At 45.2% G+C, this 15873-nt stretch overlaps 1 protein-coding gene across 1 annotated transcript; it reads right to left on the reverse strand.

Moving 5' to 3' along the window:
* Positions 1–7151: 7151 nt before the first annotated feature.
* LOC126980771 (uncharacterized) lies at positions 7152–9314 on the reverse strand. The gene is made up of 2 exons (XM_050831052.1): positions 7413–9314; positions 7152–7250 (listed from the first exon to the last, which is right to left on the reverse strand). Exon 1 carries the CDS (start codon positions 9101–9103, stop codon positions 8159–8161), a length of 945 nt encoding a protein of 314 aa, XP_050687009.1. The 5' UTR covers positions 9104–9314; the 3' UTR covers positions 7152–7250; positions 7413–8158.
* Positions 9315–15873: the final 6559 nt, after the last annotated feature.

Below are 15873 nucleotides of genomic sequence, written 5' to 3' on the forward strand. Positions count from 1 at the left end.
TCATGCTCAAAAGAATGAGCTAAAAACATGGACTTTATGGCAGAGTCCGGCAATGATGCTTTAGGCACTGAGAGGGACCGACAACAGTGTACCTCCGAGAACTCCCAGCCCAGGGTGGAACAGAGAGTAGCTCCGGCACCGCTATGGAAGGTTGAGGCAAGGACAATTCCTGAATGAGTGTCCTCACCCTAAACCCAAGAGGCTTAAGACATCGTTGGGAGGCAGAATAAAGGTTGTCGAGTGAGGTGTCTGACAGAATGGTGTGTGTGGGGCAACCAGGATTTGCGTGGGCCCTAAACCACAGCCTGCAGATAATGGACTGCCGATGTAGGTCCAGCGGTAACATGCCAGCATCCACAAGGAGGCTTGGAATGGGGCAGGTTCGAAAGGCTCCTGTCGCCAGCCTGACTCCAGCATGGTGGATGGAGTCCAGCGTTTTGAGTCGAGCTAGAGTGGCAGAAGAGTACACCTCGCAACCGTAGTCCAACTTAGACTGCACCAAAGATTGGTATAATCTAAGAAGGATAGTACGGTCTGCACCCCAGGAGAGACTGGACAGTACCCGCAAGAGGGAGAGGCGCTTAGAACACGCAGCCTTTAAGTCTTTCAGGTGAGGGACCCATGTGAGACGACTGTCAAAAATAACTCCTAAAAAGCGTGTTTGCTCGACGACAGGAAGTCTGTTGCCATAAAGGTAGAGGTCAGGCTCACGGAAGGCGCCCCTCACCCGCGAAAAGTGCATGGTCAACGTTTTTGCGGGAGAGAAGTGAAACCCGTGTGAGTCAGCCCACCTTGTGACCCGATTGAGTGCCCGCTGGATGTGACGCTCAGCAACATCAAGACGGGGTGAAGCATAGGAGATGGAAAGGTCGTCCACGTATAGTGAACAGTGGATATCTGGTGGTAAGTTGTAAGCGATGCCATTGATGGCCAGGCCAAATAAGGTGACACTAAGGATACTGCCCTGTGGGACACCTTCTTCCTGCACAAAGATGCGCGAAAGAGCAGTGCCAACCCTGACTCTGAAGGTGCGATCTCTGAAAAAGGACTGGAGGAACAGAGGAAGGTGCCCTCTCAACCCTATAGAATGAAGGACATGGAGGATGCCATACCTCCATGTTGTGTCGTATGCCTTCTCGAGATCGAAAAACACGCTCACCACGTGACGCTTCTGCGCAAAAGCACGGCAGATGGTAGACTCCAGTTGCACAAGAGCATCAGTGGTGGAGCGAGCTCGACGAAAGCCATATTGTACTGGAGAAAGATGAGTGTGCTTTTCGAGGAACCAGACGAGACGGACATTAACCATCTTTTCAAATACCTTTATAAGGCAAGATGTCAGTGCGATAGGGCGGTAGTGTAGCGGGTTAGCAGGATCCTTCCTGGCTTAGGGATTGGAATAATTAGAAGCCTTCCATGATGGAGGAATGAAGCCATTCCTCCACATGGCATTGTAGATGTTAAGTAGAAAGGAGAGAGTCGTCTGGGAGGTGCCGTAGCATGGCATAAGGGATACCATCAGGTCCCGGGGATGTGTCATTGCAGGTGGACAGAGCAGTGAGTACATCCAGCAGAGTGAACGGCACATTGTACGTTTCCACCCCAAACGACGAAAAGTCTAGCGCATGTCGCTCCTGGGAGGCAAGCTCACGCTGTACAGCTGGAGAACGCGAGGCACGTCTGGAGACGTGGGCAAAGGACTCGCCAATGGTGTTGGCTACAGCAACACCCTCCGCCACGACGGTGCCATTGATGTTTAGCACCGGTGGAGGAGTAGTATACTTCCCCGATATCCTTCGCACACGCTTCCAGACTTTTGACATAGGTGTTTGGCATGTCAGGGAGCTTAGAAAGGAGCGAAAAGATGCACGGCGTGCCTCCTTCAAAGTTCTCCGTGCTCGAGCCCTGGCCTGTTTATAGGCCGCCCTGTAAAAGTCAGTTTTGTGACGTTTGTAGCGCCCAAAAGGCCGACGACGTTCCACAACGGCTTGCCTACATTCCTCAGACCACCAAGGTACTGGTCTGCGGTGGACAGTCCCAGAAGTCTGAGGAATGGAGTGTTCAGCGGACCATCGTATGAGGGCGGTGAAATAAGCGACTGCTTCGTCTATCCCACCGAAATCCTCAAGGCAGTGATCCACCTGAGCAAGAAGGCGGAACGTAGTCCAGTCTGCCCTATCCATTCGCCAGCGAGGGACACGGGCAGATGGCATTACCTCGGGGGTCTTCAGTACTATGGGGTAATGGTCACTCCCGCACAGGTCCTCAGTGACCCGCCAGGAGAAGTCGAGGTAGACGTCAGGGGAACAGACAGACAAGTCGAGCACGGAGAATGAGCCATTGGCCCCGTGGTAATGAGTCGCTTCACCACTGTTGAAAAGGCAGAGATCCAGATCGGCAAAAGCTGCAGCCAACATGACACCCCTGCTATTGGTGACAGTGTCACCCCAGAGATGGTGGCGTCCGTTAAAATCGCCCAGTAGTAGGAAAGGAGGAGGAAGAAGACGAAGAAGAGCCGTAAAATCCTCCCTAACAACAGGCGTGTTAGGAGGAAGATAAATAGAAGAGAAGGTATAAGTCTTCTGAAGGTGAAGTTGGCCAGCAATCATCTCCAAAGGAGAGTTAAGAGGAAGAACATTAAATGGGATAGAAGAAGATATAAAAATAGCAGATCCCCCATGACACCCCTGGGCAGGATCATGGGGGGAATAAAAAGCCTGGTAGCCCGCAGGAGGACGAGGAGTGGAAGAGCCCACCATCGTCTCCTGCAGGCATACCACTGAGGGCTGGAGACTCCTCAGAAGGAGTTGTAGCTCCTCCCAGTTGGCTCTGAGACCTCTGCAATTCCACTGGAGTATGGTGAAGATGACTCATTTTCGAGGGTGCTTCTGAAGACCTCTCGAGGGGGTCCTCCAGCACCTGCGGCACTTGTGGTGGCAAGGGGGCAAGTCACGGGGACTTTCTGACGCGCAACCACAGTCGGCGTCGGCCCACCGCGGGTAGGAGCGGGGGCTCGGGATGAGCCCCCAGTTCTCCCCACAGTAGAGCCGATTGGTCTTTTTTCCACAGCAGCACGCTGCCGGGAGGGCGAGTGCACAGGCGCCGGCCGCCCACCACCCGCCACACCATCGCCACAGGGCACAGGCCGTTGGCCGACCTGAGTCTGTGGGCAAGTGGTGACGGCAGGAACCGCCACCACGTCAGCCGCCACGAGCTCACGAGAGAGCTCGGGAGGCTGGATTTTTGCAGGAGGACCCCTCTCAAGAGAGTCCTCACTGCGGGAGCGCTTCTGCTTGATATCAGAAGCCTCCATAGGAACCACTAGTTGGGCTGTTTGGACAGGCTGGACTGTTTGGACAGGTTCGACTGTTTGGACAGGCTGGACTGGCGGGGAAGGTGTCTGAGGGCGAGTGAGCGCAGGGGGTGTTGGCCTGCTCAAGATGTGACTAGCGATGGACGCGTAGGTCACACTTGACCTGACTAGTCTTGTCAGTGCCCGCTTTTTCGCCTCAGGAAAAGATACTCTTTCCTGAGTACGAATAAGAAGCACCTCCTTCTCAAACTTATAGCGGTCACAGTCCTGTGATGAAGCCTGGTGTGCTCCACCTCAGTGGTAGCACTTGGCAGGACTAGGACAATCAGCAGAGTGACCTCTGCCGCCACAGTTCACACAAACTGCTGGAAGGTCGTTTTGGAGGCGTCGACAGGAACGTGCCACATGGCCGAAGTTCTGGCAGTGAAAGCAACGACGAGGATTTGGAATGTACGCCTTGACTGGCAGAGCGTACCAGGCAGTATCCAGAGTATTTGGCAGGACAAGACTATTGAAAGTCAGAAGAAGAGACGGCGTTGGTGTCAAGACACCGTCGACCTTCTTCTGAAAGCGGTGGACTGCTATAACACCCTCTTCTCTAAACTCTTGTAGGAGTCTCTCCTCGCTGTAGCGGAGGAGGTCCCTGCAGAAAACTACCCCTTTCGACTGGTTAAGGGTAGTATGTGGTGCACAGGACACCTCTGCACCCGGCACACCGGTCAGGGCACCAAGACGAGAAGCTTCCTCCTGGGATTCAACCTCCACAAGGAGGCTGCCATCTCGCTGTGGTGTTACCTTAGGCTTGCGGCCACAAGCCTTGACGATAGCACGGTGAACCTCAAAAACGTCAAGATCCATGACAGACGTGCCGTTGACGGACTTGACAGTCATGTACTTATCATACGAGACTGACTCAAACATACCAGGCAGGACTTCTTTGGAAAGCGTTTGCGGGCCAGGCTGGTTTCTCGCTCCCTGATTGCGACCCTTTACACGAGGGCCCACAGGACGGGAAGACGAGGGAGAGGGGACATAATCCCTCTTAGTGCCATTCTGAGCCCGGAATGGCTTCAGAGTGGCAATAAGCGTTGGTCGAGGGGAGGCCGAGAGAGTGCGGACGTCAGGGAGAGAGGCAGGCCGAGATATGTTGGAGGAGGAAGCCATGAGTATCTGGCAAATCTTCGCTTCCCCACCCCCCCACCCCTACTCTGAGCCCAATGAAGGGAGGCTTAACGCTGGGGCCATAACGCACCCAGCACCCCAGGGGTAGTGGGGGAAGTATACGCGGACACTGTCTGGTGTTTTGTGGCAGCCGCAAGACCATTGTGGTGCCCACCAGGCAGTACTCGCTTGACCCTAGCCAACGGGTGACCAGCCGATTGACTTGACCGGGCCGAGATCAAGCCGCCCGTCTAGCCGGAATAAGGGACCAAAGGGACGTGTTGCTAGCCGCAGGGCGCAGCGTGCGGCATCGCTCAGACCCCAGGACTCCCGTCTCCCAGCAACACGGGACGCCACGCACGGCAAACACGTGGGGAGGCTCAGCCATGCCCTTGATGGTAGTCGGGCAGGCACATACGTCACCACTGGTAGGCCTCCATTACCAGTAGTGACGGGGGAGTGTTTAGTCCACGCTGGCCGACAAACAACAAGCCCTACAGAGGTGGACGGACCACCTAAGTAGGTGGTGATGCCGACCAGGCTTCAAGCCCCGCTACCACGGCAAGGAACTCCCCTCAGCGGGGTTCTCAGTGCAAAGGCAACGTTTCTTCATTAGCTGCAAAGTATCGATCAACCTTCAAAGACATGGATCAGCTTGAGAATGAATGGCAAGCCTTATATCTGGAACGGTGGCATCAGGAATGCTTGAGTGATACCATTTCATGGGCTCAAGTTAATGAAGAAAAAAACTCCATGGGTCAAAAATGGTTTTCAAATATTGCATCACTAGCATTAGCACTTCTTCCACTCCCGTTCTCTAACGCTTCGGTGGAAAGGATATTCTCCCAGATGAGTGTGCTCCACTCGAAGCTTAGAAATCACCTTAGCGTTCGAAGTGTAGAAGCACTTTTACAAATAAAATATGGACTAAAGCTTCGGGCGCAAACATGTGTAAACTTCGAACCCACAAGTGATATGCTAAAGAACTTCAGTGCAAAAGACTTAACGGCTCATGAAGATGATGTTAAGGAAGAAATGGTGACTCTGGAAGAAGATTAGATAACTAGGTGGCTATATACTGCATGTTTCATACCTGCAGTCTTCATATATGCTTAGGTAAGTTATTGTTTTTGTAGAATACGTATTTTGTGGGATATTATGTGGGAATCTGAGATGACTTTGTTGGAATTTGTAGGAAAATTTGGGTGGATGCGTGGGAATTTTTAGTTTTTAAAGTGGCAACACTGCCACAAACCCTCAACTCGTGAAGACCGTCGGCCCCGCACACAGAAGCACTGCTGTCTGCTGCCTATGTGTACGTGTGTCTTTTTCTTGTTATCCATACTCTTTAATTCTTCTGACAGGTGGCCTATGAATAACAATTTTAGTTATAATATACGGCAAATAGTGTATATTCATATAAGTAAACAAAGGCACTTTTATTCGAATACAGTTGCGGATATTTCAAGAACACTCTTCTTAAGTTCAGCAGTGTCATTTTTAACTCAAGATTTTGTAAAGAATATTTTCATAGACTCAGCTGCAAGGGCCCCAGCGGTCGACAACCTTTGGCTCCGGAGCCACATGCGGCTCTTTCAAGAGACATGTGCTCCTGCCACCAACGTAAATGTGTCTAAGACTCTAAGGTATTGTAGAAAAATAAGAGAGAGAGAGAGAGAGAGAGAGAGAGAGAGAGAGAGAGAGAGGCGAGACGCGAGGTCCACGAGTATGTTTCCCGTATGATACATGTCCGCCCATGTCTACCCAAGGCAGTGCAGGCCAATGTCAATATAAGGAATGTCGGGACACGCGCATCGGGGGGGAGGGAGTATGAGGGAGGGATGGGAGGTATAGCTGTGACGTATAATGGGGTAGCGATGACAGAAAATGGATGAAGTAATGCTTGAGCAGAGACTACAGTAAAATGTCAACTTTTAACGTTTATTTAGTTCTTACATTAAATTTTTGTTACCACACTCAATGTAATGTTATAGGTTGATTTTTTTTTTATTGAGAAGACTTAGTAATAGGTTAATTTTCATGACGATCAAGAATCGATCGATTTAACAATTCGTTTATGTAAAGTTGGATTGGAAAACTGGTTAAACGATAGACTTACATGGTTTCCTTGCTCTTCACATGGGTTTCATAATACAGTAAACATGAGGATAAGGTAGGACATCTACTACTACAACAATTATAGTTATAAAACTCTTTGGGCGCACTCATTTATTACAACCATAGGAGGCGGGGGAGGATGGCTTTTAGGGTTTGAGCCCCAGATCTTTCATCAAAAGCCCCAGATCTTTTTTTTTTTTAAGATTTTAAGGTGTTGATATATATTTTTTTTACTTAATTCATTACACAGTAACTTGATTCTAGTGTAGGACGCCCCTGATTACAGCAGAGGATACTATCTGATGTTGCACCAGACAGGCTATATTAGTGACATCACTGTCATCGTAAATCTGTAATTTTGCATATTATATAAATATATATATATATATATATATATATATATATATATATATATATATATATATATATATATATATATATATATATATATATATATATATATATATATATATATATATATATATATATATATATATATATATATATATATATATATATATATATATATATATATATATATATATATATATATATATAGCTGTAGGAGACCGCTCACTCCAAATGGTACAACGGAAACTCCTCACGTCAGACTGGCCTTTATTCCTCCACCAAACAGCTGACATGGGTGTACTTGTTTCTGTAAACACATTTTCACAATCACAATGACCTACATAATACATAGGTACTTTGGCTCACACAGTATGGCTCACAAATAAAGTAGCACTAATGCAAACCCTAAATATGGCGTTTATAAATATGAAGCATCAGCCAATATGCCGGCTCAGCGTTGTTCACTTACCAAGATTATAACCCTTCCCATGCCTCAACGAGCAACCTCCTGCGAGCCAAATCCACCTCCCAGTCCTCTCCCATCTTGCAACAATAGGCACAAACAACAATAGCACGGTGTCGCTATCTCATTCTTGTGGAGGGCGGCTACAGCGGCGTCGTGCTGGACGAGTGTCTTGAACCTCTGCCGCCTCCAAGGCTCTTTCCTACCCCCTACCCAGCGATCACCACAACACACGAAATCCACATGAAACTTACATGACAAAAAATGACACAAGCAACCTCAAACTGGCCACCATACAACATGTAAAATTATAAATGTATCAAAATAACAAATACAAGTTACATATATATGAGAGTTGCAAAACTGGAGAGTACACTACAACGAAGCGCCAAATTTGAAATGCTCGGGCGGCGCTTACACCCTCCCCTTTGAATCATCCTAGCGAATCAAAACTTGACATAGTTCCTTGTTTCACCTAACATAACTTCCAGCATATGAGGTATAATCATTACCAAGAGGTAGTGCTGTAATACACGAGGCAGCACTATAGTAGTACTTATTACATCTTAAGCTTATTTCTACAACTTAAATACTATCATTTTCATACAAAAGAATCAATTTAGACACAGGTCTATTCAGAACAGAGTTTCCACACTTTAGAGTTACACTGCGGACTAGTCCATCCTGACTTAATTTAACATGATCAACTCGACCTAATGACCAATGACACCTTGGGACATTTTCATCTATTATTAACACAACATACCTACAGATAAACTCCTTCCTTTTACATGCCATTTCTGTCTTTCCTGTAGAGTTAGTAAACATTCATGTCTCCATCTCTTCCAAAATAAATCCGCTAGATATTGAATATGGCGCCACCTCCTTTTGCAATACATGTCCTTTGAAGTCATATTACCAAAAATATAAGGTCCTTCTCTCAGTGTAAGTAGATGGTTAGGTGTCAAGGGCTTTGGGTCATCACAATCATCTGAAATATTTGACAAGGGGCGGCTATTGATAACCGCTTCAACTTCACACATTAGTGTGGTTAAACCTTCATCAGTCATTGTTTGTTCCTTCATGACTCCATTCAACACCTTTCGCACAGTCCTGATCTGTCTTTCCCATGCACCACCAAAGTGAGATGCATGTGGTGGGTTAAGCTTCCAATCTACGTTCTTTAAGAAGAGGGTACCATGCATACGAGACTGGTTCCAATCCTTAATGGCCTCTCTTAACTCCCTCTCTGCACCTACAAAGTTAGTACCCCTGTCACAATAGATGGACTTAACCTGTCCTCTCCTAGCCATAAATCTTCTAAGAGCATTGCTGAAAGAATCTGTGGAAAGGGACTCAACTACTTCAATGTGTACAGCTCTTAATGTTAGGCATGAAAATATTACACCATATCTGTTAACTTCTGAACGACCTCTTTTGGTGTAGAATGGGCCAAAACAATATATACCTGTGCTAGTAAATGGTGGCTGATCTGAGCACACTCTGCCATCAGGAAGATCAGACATTTGTTGTTGTATGACAGGTGCCTGATATCTGCGACACTTAATGCAATCTCCAATAACCTTGCGTACTGTAGCATTACCTCTTACAATCCAATAACTTTCCCTAAGTGAGGACAAGACATGTTGACGACCTTGGTGTCCCACTCTCTCATGGCAGTCCCTGGTAATCATCATAGTTACATGATGTCTGCCTGGAAGGATCACTGGATGTTTAGCGTCAGACCGTATTGTAGCATATGCAAGCCTACCTCCTACTCTCAACAATCCATCATGTAGGAAGGGGTTCAGTTTGATTGCACTGGTCAACAGCCAATTTTCATCGGGGATATTATGTGGTGTTTAATATGTAGTTTTCCCCGCTGATTTCAAAAATGTAATCGGTTTCCTTCTATCAGGCACAGCTTTTCTGATGAGATAAGAGAGACATAACTAAGATCAGCAGCATCGCTACATGTAAACGTCTTTTACAGGTAAATTCTGATTGGTATATAATAACCAATTGTGTGCATTCTCTATTATTATGTTTTCCATTATTATTTTAGATGGTTGAGTTAAGCATTTTTCACAAAATATTTCATCGATCTTCTTTTGTACCTTCAAAAACTTTACTTTTTGTTACAGGTGTCCCATCATCATCACCATCATCATCATCACCATCATCAAACTCTATTCAGGATGTCTAGGCATTGCAAGAACAGTCCTGCTATATTTTGCTATGTCTGCGGTTCATTTACCACCAAAACTCAGCAACGTGTCATCACAATTGAAATCAAGAAGATCTACCAGTTATATACTTTGGATACCCTCTTGGAGACCAAGATAAGAGTGGGGCACCGCATATCATCTGCTCAGCTTGTTCAAATAGACGAAGGGATTGGCTTAATAAGAGCAACTGCCAAGCACTATGTGCAATCAGAATGGCCCCTGCGAAAATCATATGAACCGTGAGTTTTTAGCGTCCAGAGTAAGCCACTTGTAAACCCAGAAAATTTTCTCCTTCCCCCTCTTCACATAAAGCTTGGCCTCATGAAACAATTCGTGAAGACACATGCTAGGAAAAGCTCAGGAGGTTTCGAATATGTGAAGGCTAAGTTTCCAAAAATTACAGAGGCAAAACTGAAGGAAGGCTTATTCGTAGGTATGCAGATAAAAGAACTCCTGAAGGACAACAACCTCCTCACAACCCTGGATGAGACAGAGCTTAAAGCTTGGGAATCCTTCAAATGGCTCTGTGAAAACTGTGAAAACTTCGTAGGCATCAAGAGATCTCTAGAGGTTAGAAATGGAGTGAAATGTCATATAAACTCCTATGCTGCAATGGACTGTCGGAGTCCATTTCCTTGATTCACACCTGGACTTTTTTGCAGAGAACCTTGGAGCAGTGTCTGATGAACAAGGGGAACGCTTTCATCAAGATATTGCATCAATGGACCAACGATATCAAGGATTTTGGAATGCAGGGATGTTAGCTGACTACTGCTGGATGTTATACAGGGATGAACCTGAGAAAAAAACACAAAAAAATCCAAATCTCAAAGATTTTAAGTTGCAATTCATTACTGTACATTCTAACTTTATTTTGTACATAACAGTTTTCATTTTGTACAATAAAAAGCCATGTAAGTGTCATATCTTTTATTCAATACCTGATACAGATATGCTTTACATACCCTGTACGTTAAAACAACAGGTATCAGTAACATTAACATGTGACCTGATAAGAGAAAAACTGACTTCAGATCCGTAATCAGCATAAAAAATTAACACAGAAAAGTCAGTTTGCAACTCTGATGATTAAAAAGTTTCATTTTGTTGACCAGTGTTATGGAACTTTTTCTCTTCACAGCTTCACCCTTCCTCAAGGTTTCCAATTCTTCACCAAAGATTTCTTCCTGCACTACTTTAACAATAGCTCTTTCTCCTTCCTCTAAATCCTTCACAGTTAGGGGTCCACTATTAGTTATATCATTACCTTTCATCAAGACTCTTGAAGCGCAGCAACCATGCCACTGCCCTTTTCAATTTATTCCAACTTGAATAAAGCAGTAGTAGCATTTTTGCAGAGTCACTGTTGCTTCAGACATTACTAGCACCAATAAACTTCTTAACTTCTAAGTCACCATCATTTACAGACATCACGGAAGGATCACAAGGCCATTTACCTTCCTCCTGGTACAAAAACTCTGGACCTCGGAGCCAACGCTCACTCTGATTTCCTCTAGTTGCATCATCTGCTGGGTTCAGGGCAGAATCTACATATCTCCATTGATCCACATGAGATCCATCATGAATAATAGACAAACGATTAGCCACAAATGTGTGGAACCTAGTTTTATCATTTCTGATGTATCTCAGTACAGTGGTGCTGTCAGTCCAGAAAACTATATTTTCTATTGTTATTTCAATTATCCTTACTATCATGTGATTAACCTTAGCAGCAGTCACAGCTGCTATCAACTCAAGGCTTGGAATAGTGATTGCCTTCAGTGGTGTTACATGTGCCTTACCAAACAAAAATTCACAATGGACATTACCATTTGCATTACATAACCTTACGTAAGACACTTCCATACCCTCTTTCACTGGCATCACAAAAATTATGTAGCTGACAAGAAACAACAGGTCCAAATCCCTTAGGCTTTATGCATCTATCCAAAGCTACCTTTGTTAATTCATTCAAGAATCCATCCATGTGAACCACCTGCTTTGAAGAGGCTCAGGTATTGTTTCATCCCATCCAAGTTTTAACCTCGAAGCTTCCTGCATAATCAACCTTCCCTTCAATAGAGATGGTGCTACCATACCAAGTGGATCATACATTGAACTAATGACTGACAACACCCCCCTCTTGGTCAAAAGTTTACTCTTATCCCCAATATATATTGTGAGGGTGTCTGACTCAGTATTCCAACACATACCTAAAGCCTTCTCCATGGGTAAAGAGTCATAACCTATATATAATTATTTCACCTTTTTACCAAGTTCCTCCAAAGGGAATGACTCCAAAAGCTTCCTACTGTTGCTTACAAATTTTGTTAATTCAAAGCCACCATTGGCACAAAGATCCTTTAGTTCATGTGCGACATGAACAAGCTTTTCTTCATTTCCTGATTTTAAACAGTCGTCAACATAATGTAGCGTGCAAAAGAAAATATAATACATAAGCGCTGGTCCCGGGTGTTAAGGCCTCAGGACAAGTGAACACTCGTTCCGAAGTTTGTGACCAGAAGGGCGTTAAATTAAATAAAAAATTAAAAGCTACATCCCTTTTTAACGACCACTAGGGTTATGATGGTATGTGGTAGCGTGGTAGTCGTCGAGCGCTGGTCCCGGATGTTAAGGCCTCAGGACAAGTGAACACTCGTTCCGAAGTTTGTGACCAGAAGGGCATTACTTATGTGGTTAATTATGGAAGGTGGGAGGATTTCCGTGGGAACCACTTTTTGAGACAGCATTAAGAAACTGGATGGTGATACTGTACTATTGGGGGGGGGAGGTGTGTATGGTTCAGTAATCTCAAATGAGCAGCAAAACAGGCTCCAAATGATAACACTCAGTAAGGTTATATATAAATATGTATTTGGTTTATTTGCAAAGGTTAGCGAAGTACTAATAAAAATTAGAAAAAAATGAATGACCGACAGGCTGTAGGCCTTTAATCTAGCTAGTTACCGGCACAAGGGAGATTTGGGGAATACACAGAATGCTTAGCTCTAGTTGCTGGATGCGGAGGAGGAGGAGCTGGCGTGAGTGTCGGGCTCGGCAGGGGACGTCCACGATGGGAATGGGCGGTCCTGGTGCTGGACAGACGGGCGCCGCTTGATGTGGAGATGGAGCGGCTCGGGCGGTGTCAAGAGGCGAGCGCCCTTTGATGTAGGGAGCAGCTTGGGGCAGTGGTATTTCGGCCCCCAGGACAGTCGAGGGGCAGGTTACGCCGCCATACAAGTTCCCATCCTGTAGTCCGTCTCACCCCGCAGGCCGTGGGTGGTTTTTCGGGGGGGGCTGAGTGGAGAGATGGACACCGCTCTCACTCAACTCCAACTCGCTGCCTTTCCTTGCTAGGGCTGCTGCTCGTCTCCTGCTAGCCCGCCTCACACAGCAGGCCGTGGGTGATGTGTACGTCCTCCAAGCTTCTGGCTTGCTGCCGTGGTACTCGTCTCCTCACTTCTCTCCCGCTTCTGGTCCTCTTCCTCCTCCTCCTCGCTTACTCATCAGCTTCTCCCTTCCATCACGTGATCTTTTAACCCCGCATTACTGACTCTCTCCCTTCCGGAACATTCTTTTACAATCAAACCCCTACCTATCTAACTAACTAGTTATTGGTTTCTTGGAGGGGTTCGAGGCTTTGAGATGAGGGATTTCAGTAACTCGTTCATATATTCGCTCATTCGCTCGCCGTGTTATCTTCTCATAACCTTTTACGCACTTACATTCCTCAGCTACCCATGCACTCTTTCACTCATTCACTCTCACTCACTCACGCTCCCACTCGCTCACACTTACTCACTCTGTTACTCACTGACTTACTCACATTCTCGTTCACTCACATTCGGACCGTTACAATAACAATTGTCCAATAGTGCTTGACGTGTTTCCACTGAATATTTCTTATGATCAAAAGCAGTCTTGCGTAACGCAAAGTTAGCACAACTGGGAGATGATTTTGCACCAAAAGGGTGAACTGTCATACGATACTGTTCTGGATCGTGATAAAGTCTCCATTAGGCCACCACAAAAACCTCATATAATCTCTGTCCTTTGGAGGCACCTTTACTTGATAGAACATTGACCTGATATCTCCCATGAAAGCATTGGATCCATGTCTGAACCTTTGCATCACATCTACTCGTGGATTTGTTAAATCAGGACCTTGAAGCAGAATATCATTAAGAGACACTCCCCTATACTTAGCAGCACAATCCATCACAATGCGTAATTGATCTTTCTTCTGGTGATGATATATACCATGATGGGGAATGTACCACACCCCTGTTTCCTTAGATTTGTCTTCAGGGTGAACCTTTTCTACATAGCCCTTGTTAATCACATCTAACATAAATGTACAATAGTCGGTATGAAATTTTTCATTACTCAAAAAAATTCTTCTAAGACTTTCTAACCTCTTAACTGCTAACATTTTGTTATTTGGTAAGGTAGACACCCCATCCTTTAAGGGCAAAGCTCTTTCCTAATGACCACTGGCAGTTGTCCGACAGCTGTTTTCAACCTTAGCATTCCACTGCTTATCTTCCTCAGAGAGCCCCTTGTCTGTTGAATACACATGTAAGAACTCATGATTGTACATATGTGTTAGCATCTGATCCAAGTTAACCTCCTGCACCTTGATTCTGTTTACTCTAACAGGTGTAGAGCCTTGGTTCTTGGGTTGCCCATGAACTATCCACCCTAGCTTTGATTTGACTGCAAATGGACCTCCTTCCTTAGGGCTATGTATAAATTCCCATGGCTCCACAGCCTGTGGCACATTGTTTCCTATCATAAGTGTGGTAATCTCTAAATCTTGCAAATGTGGCCATTCTTTTAAATCTTCCTGGGTCATGACATCATCCTCTGCTACTGGCAATTTTTTTCACAGTAAATACTGGAGGTAAGGATATGAGATTATTTTCATCAGGGTCACAAACTTCCAAACCTGCCACCATGAGACTGTCTACTTTAATTCCATCCTTTTCTATTGTAGAAATGGATAACTGTGTTGGAATAGTTTTTTTTTGAATTAAGCTTATTCAACAAGTCCTCTGTTCAAAATGTAGCTGTGCTACCACCATCGAGGAAGGCTAAGGTTGGAATCAGCTGTCCAGCACTGTCACGTACTTTTACTGGAATGACTGATAATTTAATATCGGGTGATCTATATCCCTCGTGTACCCTCTTAGCATGGACCTTTACTGATTGAGTCAAGTCATTTGCCTGACGGTCATTTGACTTCTGCTCTGCTTTGCCTTGAGTGGCTGAATCCCTGTGTAGAAGTGTGGGATGTCTACCTTTACAAACTTGACAAACTTTCCTCCTACGACAATCTTTAGACGAGTGACCTTTCCGCAGACATCCAAAGCATAAAGAGTTCCTTTGTACAAACTCCAGTCTTTCCTCATGTGGTTTTGCCTTTAAATCATCACACCCATCAAGGTAATGCTGCTTGTTACAACACACACAGCAAGGCTTAGGAGGAGATGACTCCCCAACAGTTATTACATTCACATATTTTCCTTTTATATGGTCCTTCACAGGCATCTTTGATTTGCTGTCTAAACTCTGTGATTTGCCATCCTTCTTTGTACCTTTTGTCCTAAAAAGATGTTTCCCAAACAAATGATCAGCCATTATCCTACATTCTTGTTCAATGAATTCCACCAAATCCTTATATGTTACTGTTCTATTGCTATTCTCAAAAACCTTATTTGCTTTAACTCTTCATCTATCCTGCACTGGATGTGAAAGCTTCTCCACTATCTTCCTCATAGTCCGAGGGTGTTCAACTTCCTTGGCTCCCTGTGAACCTCCTAATAAGGCATTAAGTCAAGTCCTGAGCATAACAGAGAAGTCATCAAATCCTTCGACATCATCATCCTTTAAGTTTTGCTATCCTAATATCTTGTAAACATGAGCCGCAGCTATTTTTTCTTCATTGCCATATTTCTTCTCCAAGAGACGCCTTGCTTCCTTATATCCTTCTGGATGCCCCATATGACTACAAGCTCTAACACTTTCTCTTGGTTTACCAAAGGTGAACTGTTCAAGGTACAAGAGCTTTTCTTCCTCATCAGTGAGCTTACTGCTAATTATACTATTAAATGCCCTGACAAACAACTTATACTGAGTTACGTCACCACCAAATTTCTGAACTTCAGCCTTGGGCATTAAACCTTTCAGATTGTAAGCTATAAGGGTATCCATTAAGTGAGTAGGAGCTGAACCTGAAT

Source organism: Eriocheir sinensis, chromosome 45 (genome assembly GCF_024679095.1).
Source record: "Eriocheir sinensis breed Jianghai 21 chromosome 45, ASM2467909v1, whole genome shotgun sequence".
In the NCBI taxonomy this organism is placed as follows: domain Eukaryota; kingdom Metazoa; phylum Arthropoda; class Malacostraca; order Decapoda; family Varunidae; genus Eriocheir; species Eriocheir sinensis.

Bases quoted from the DNA above. Each gene is read 5' to 3' on its own strand.
- LOC126980771 (XM_050831052.1), bottom strand. From the start codon at position 9,103: ATGATGATTACCAGGGACTGCCATGAGAGAGTGGGACACCAAGGTCGT.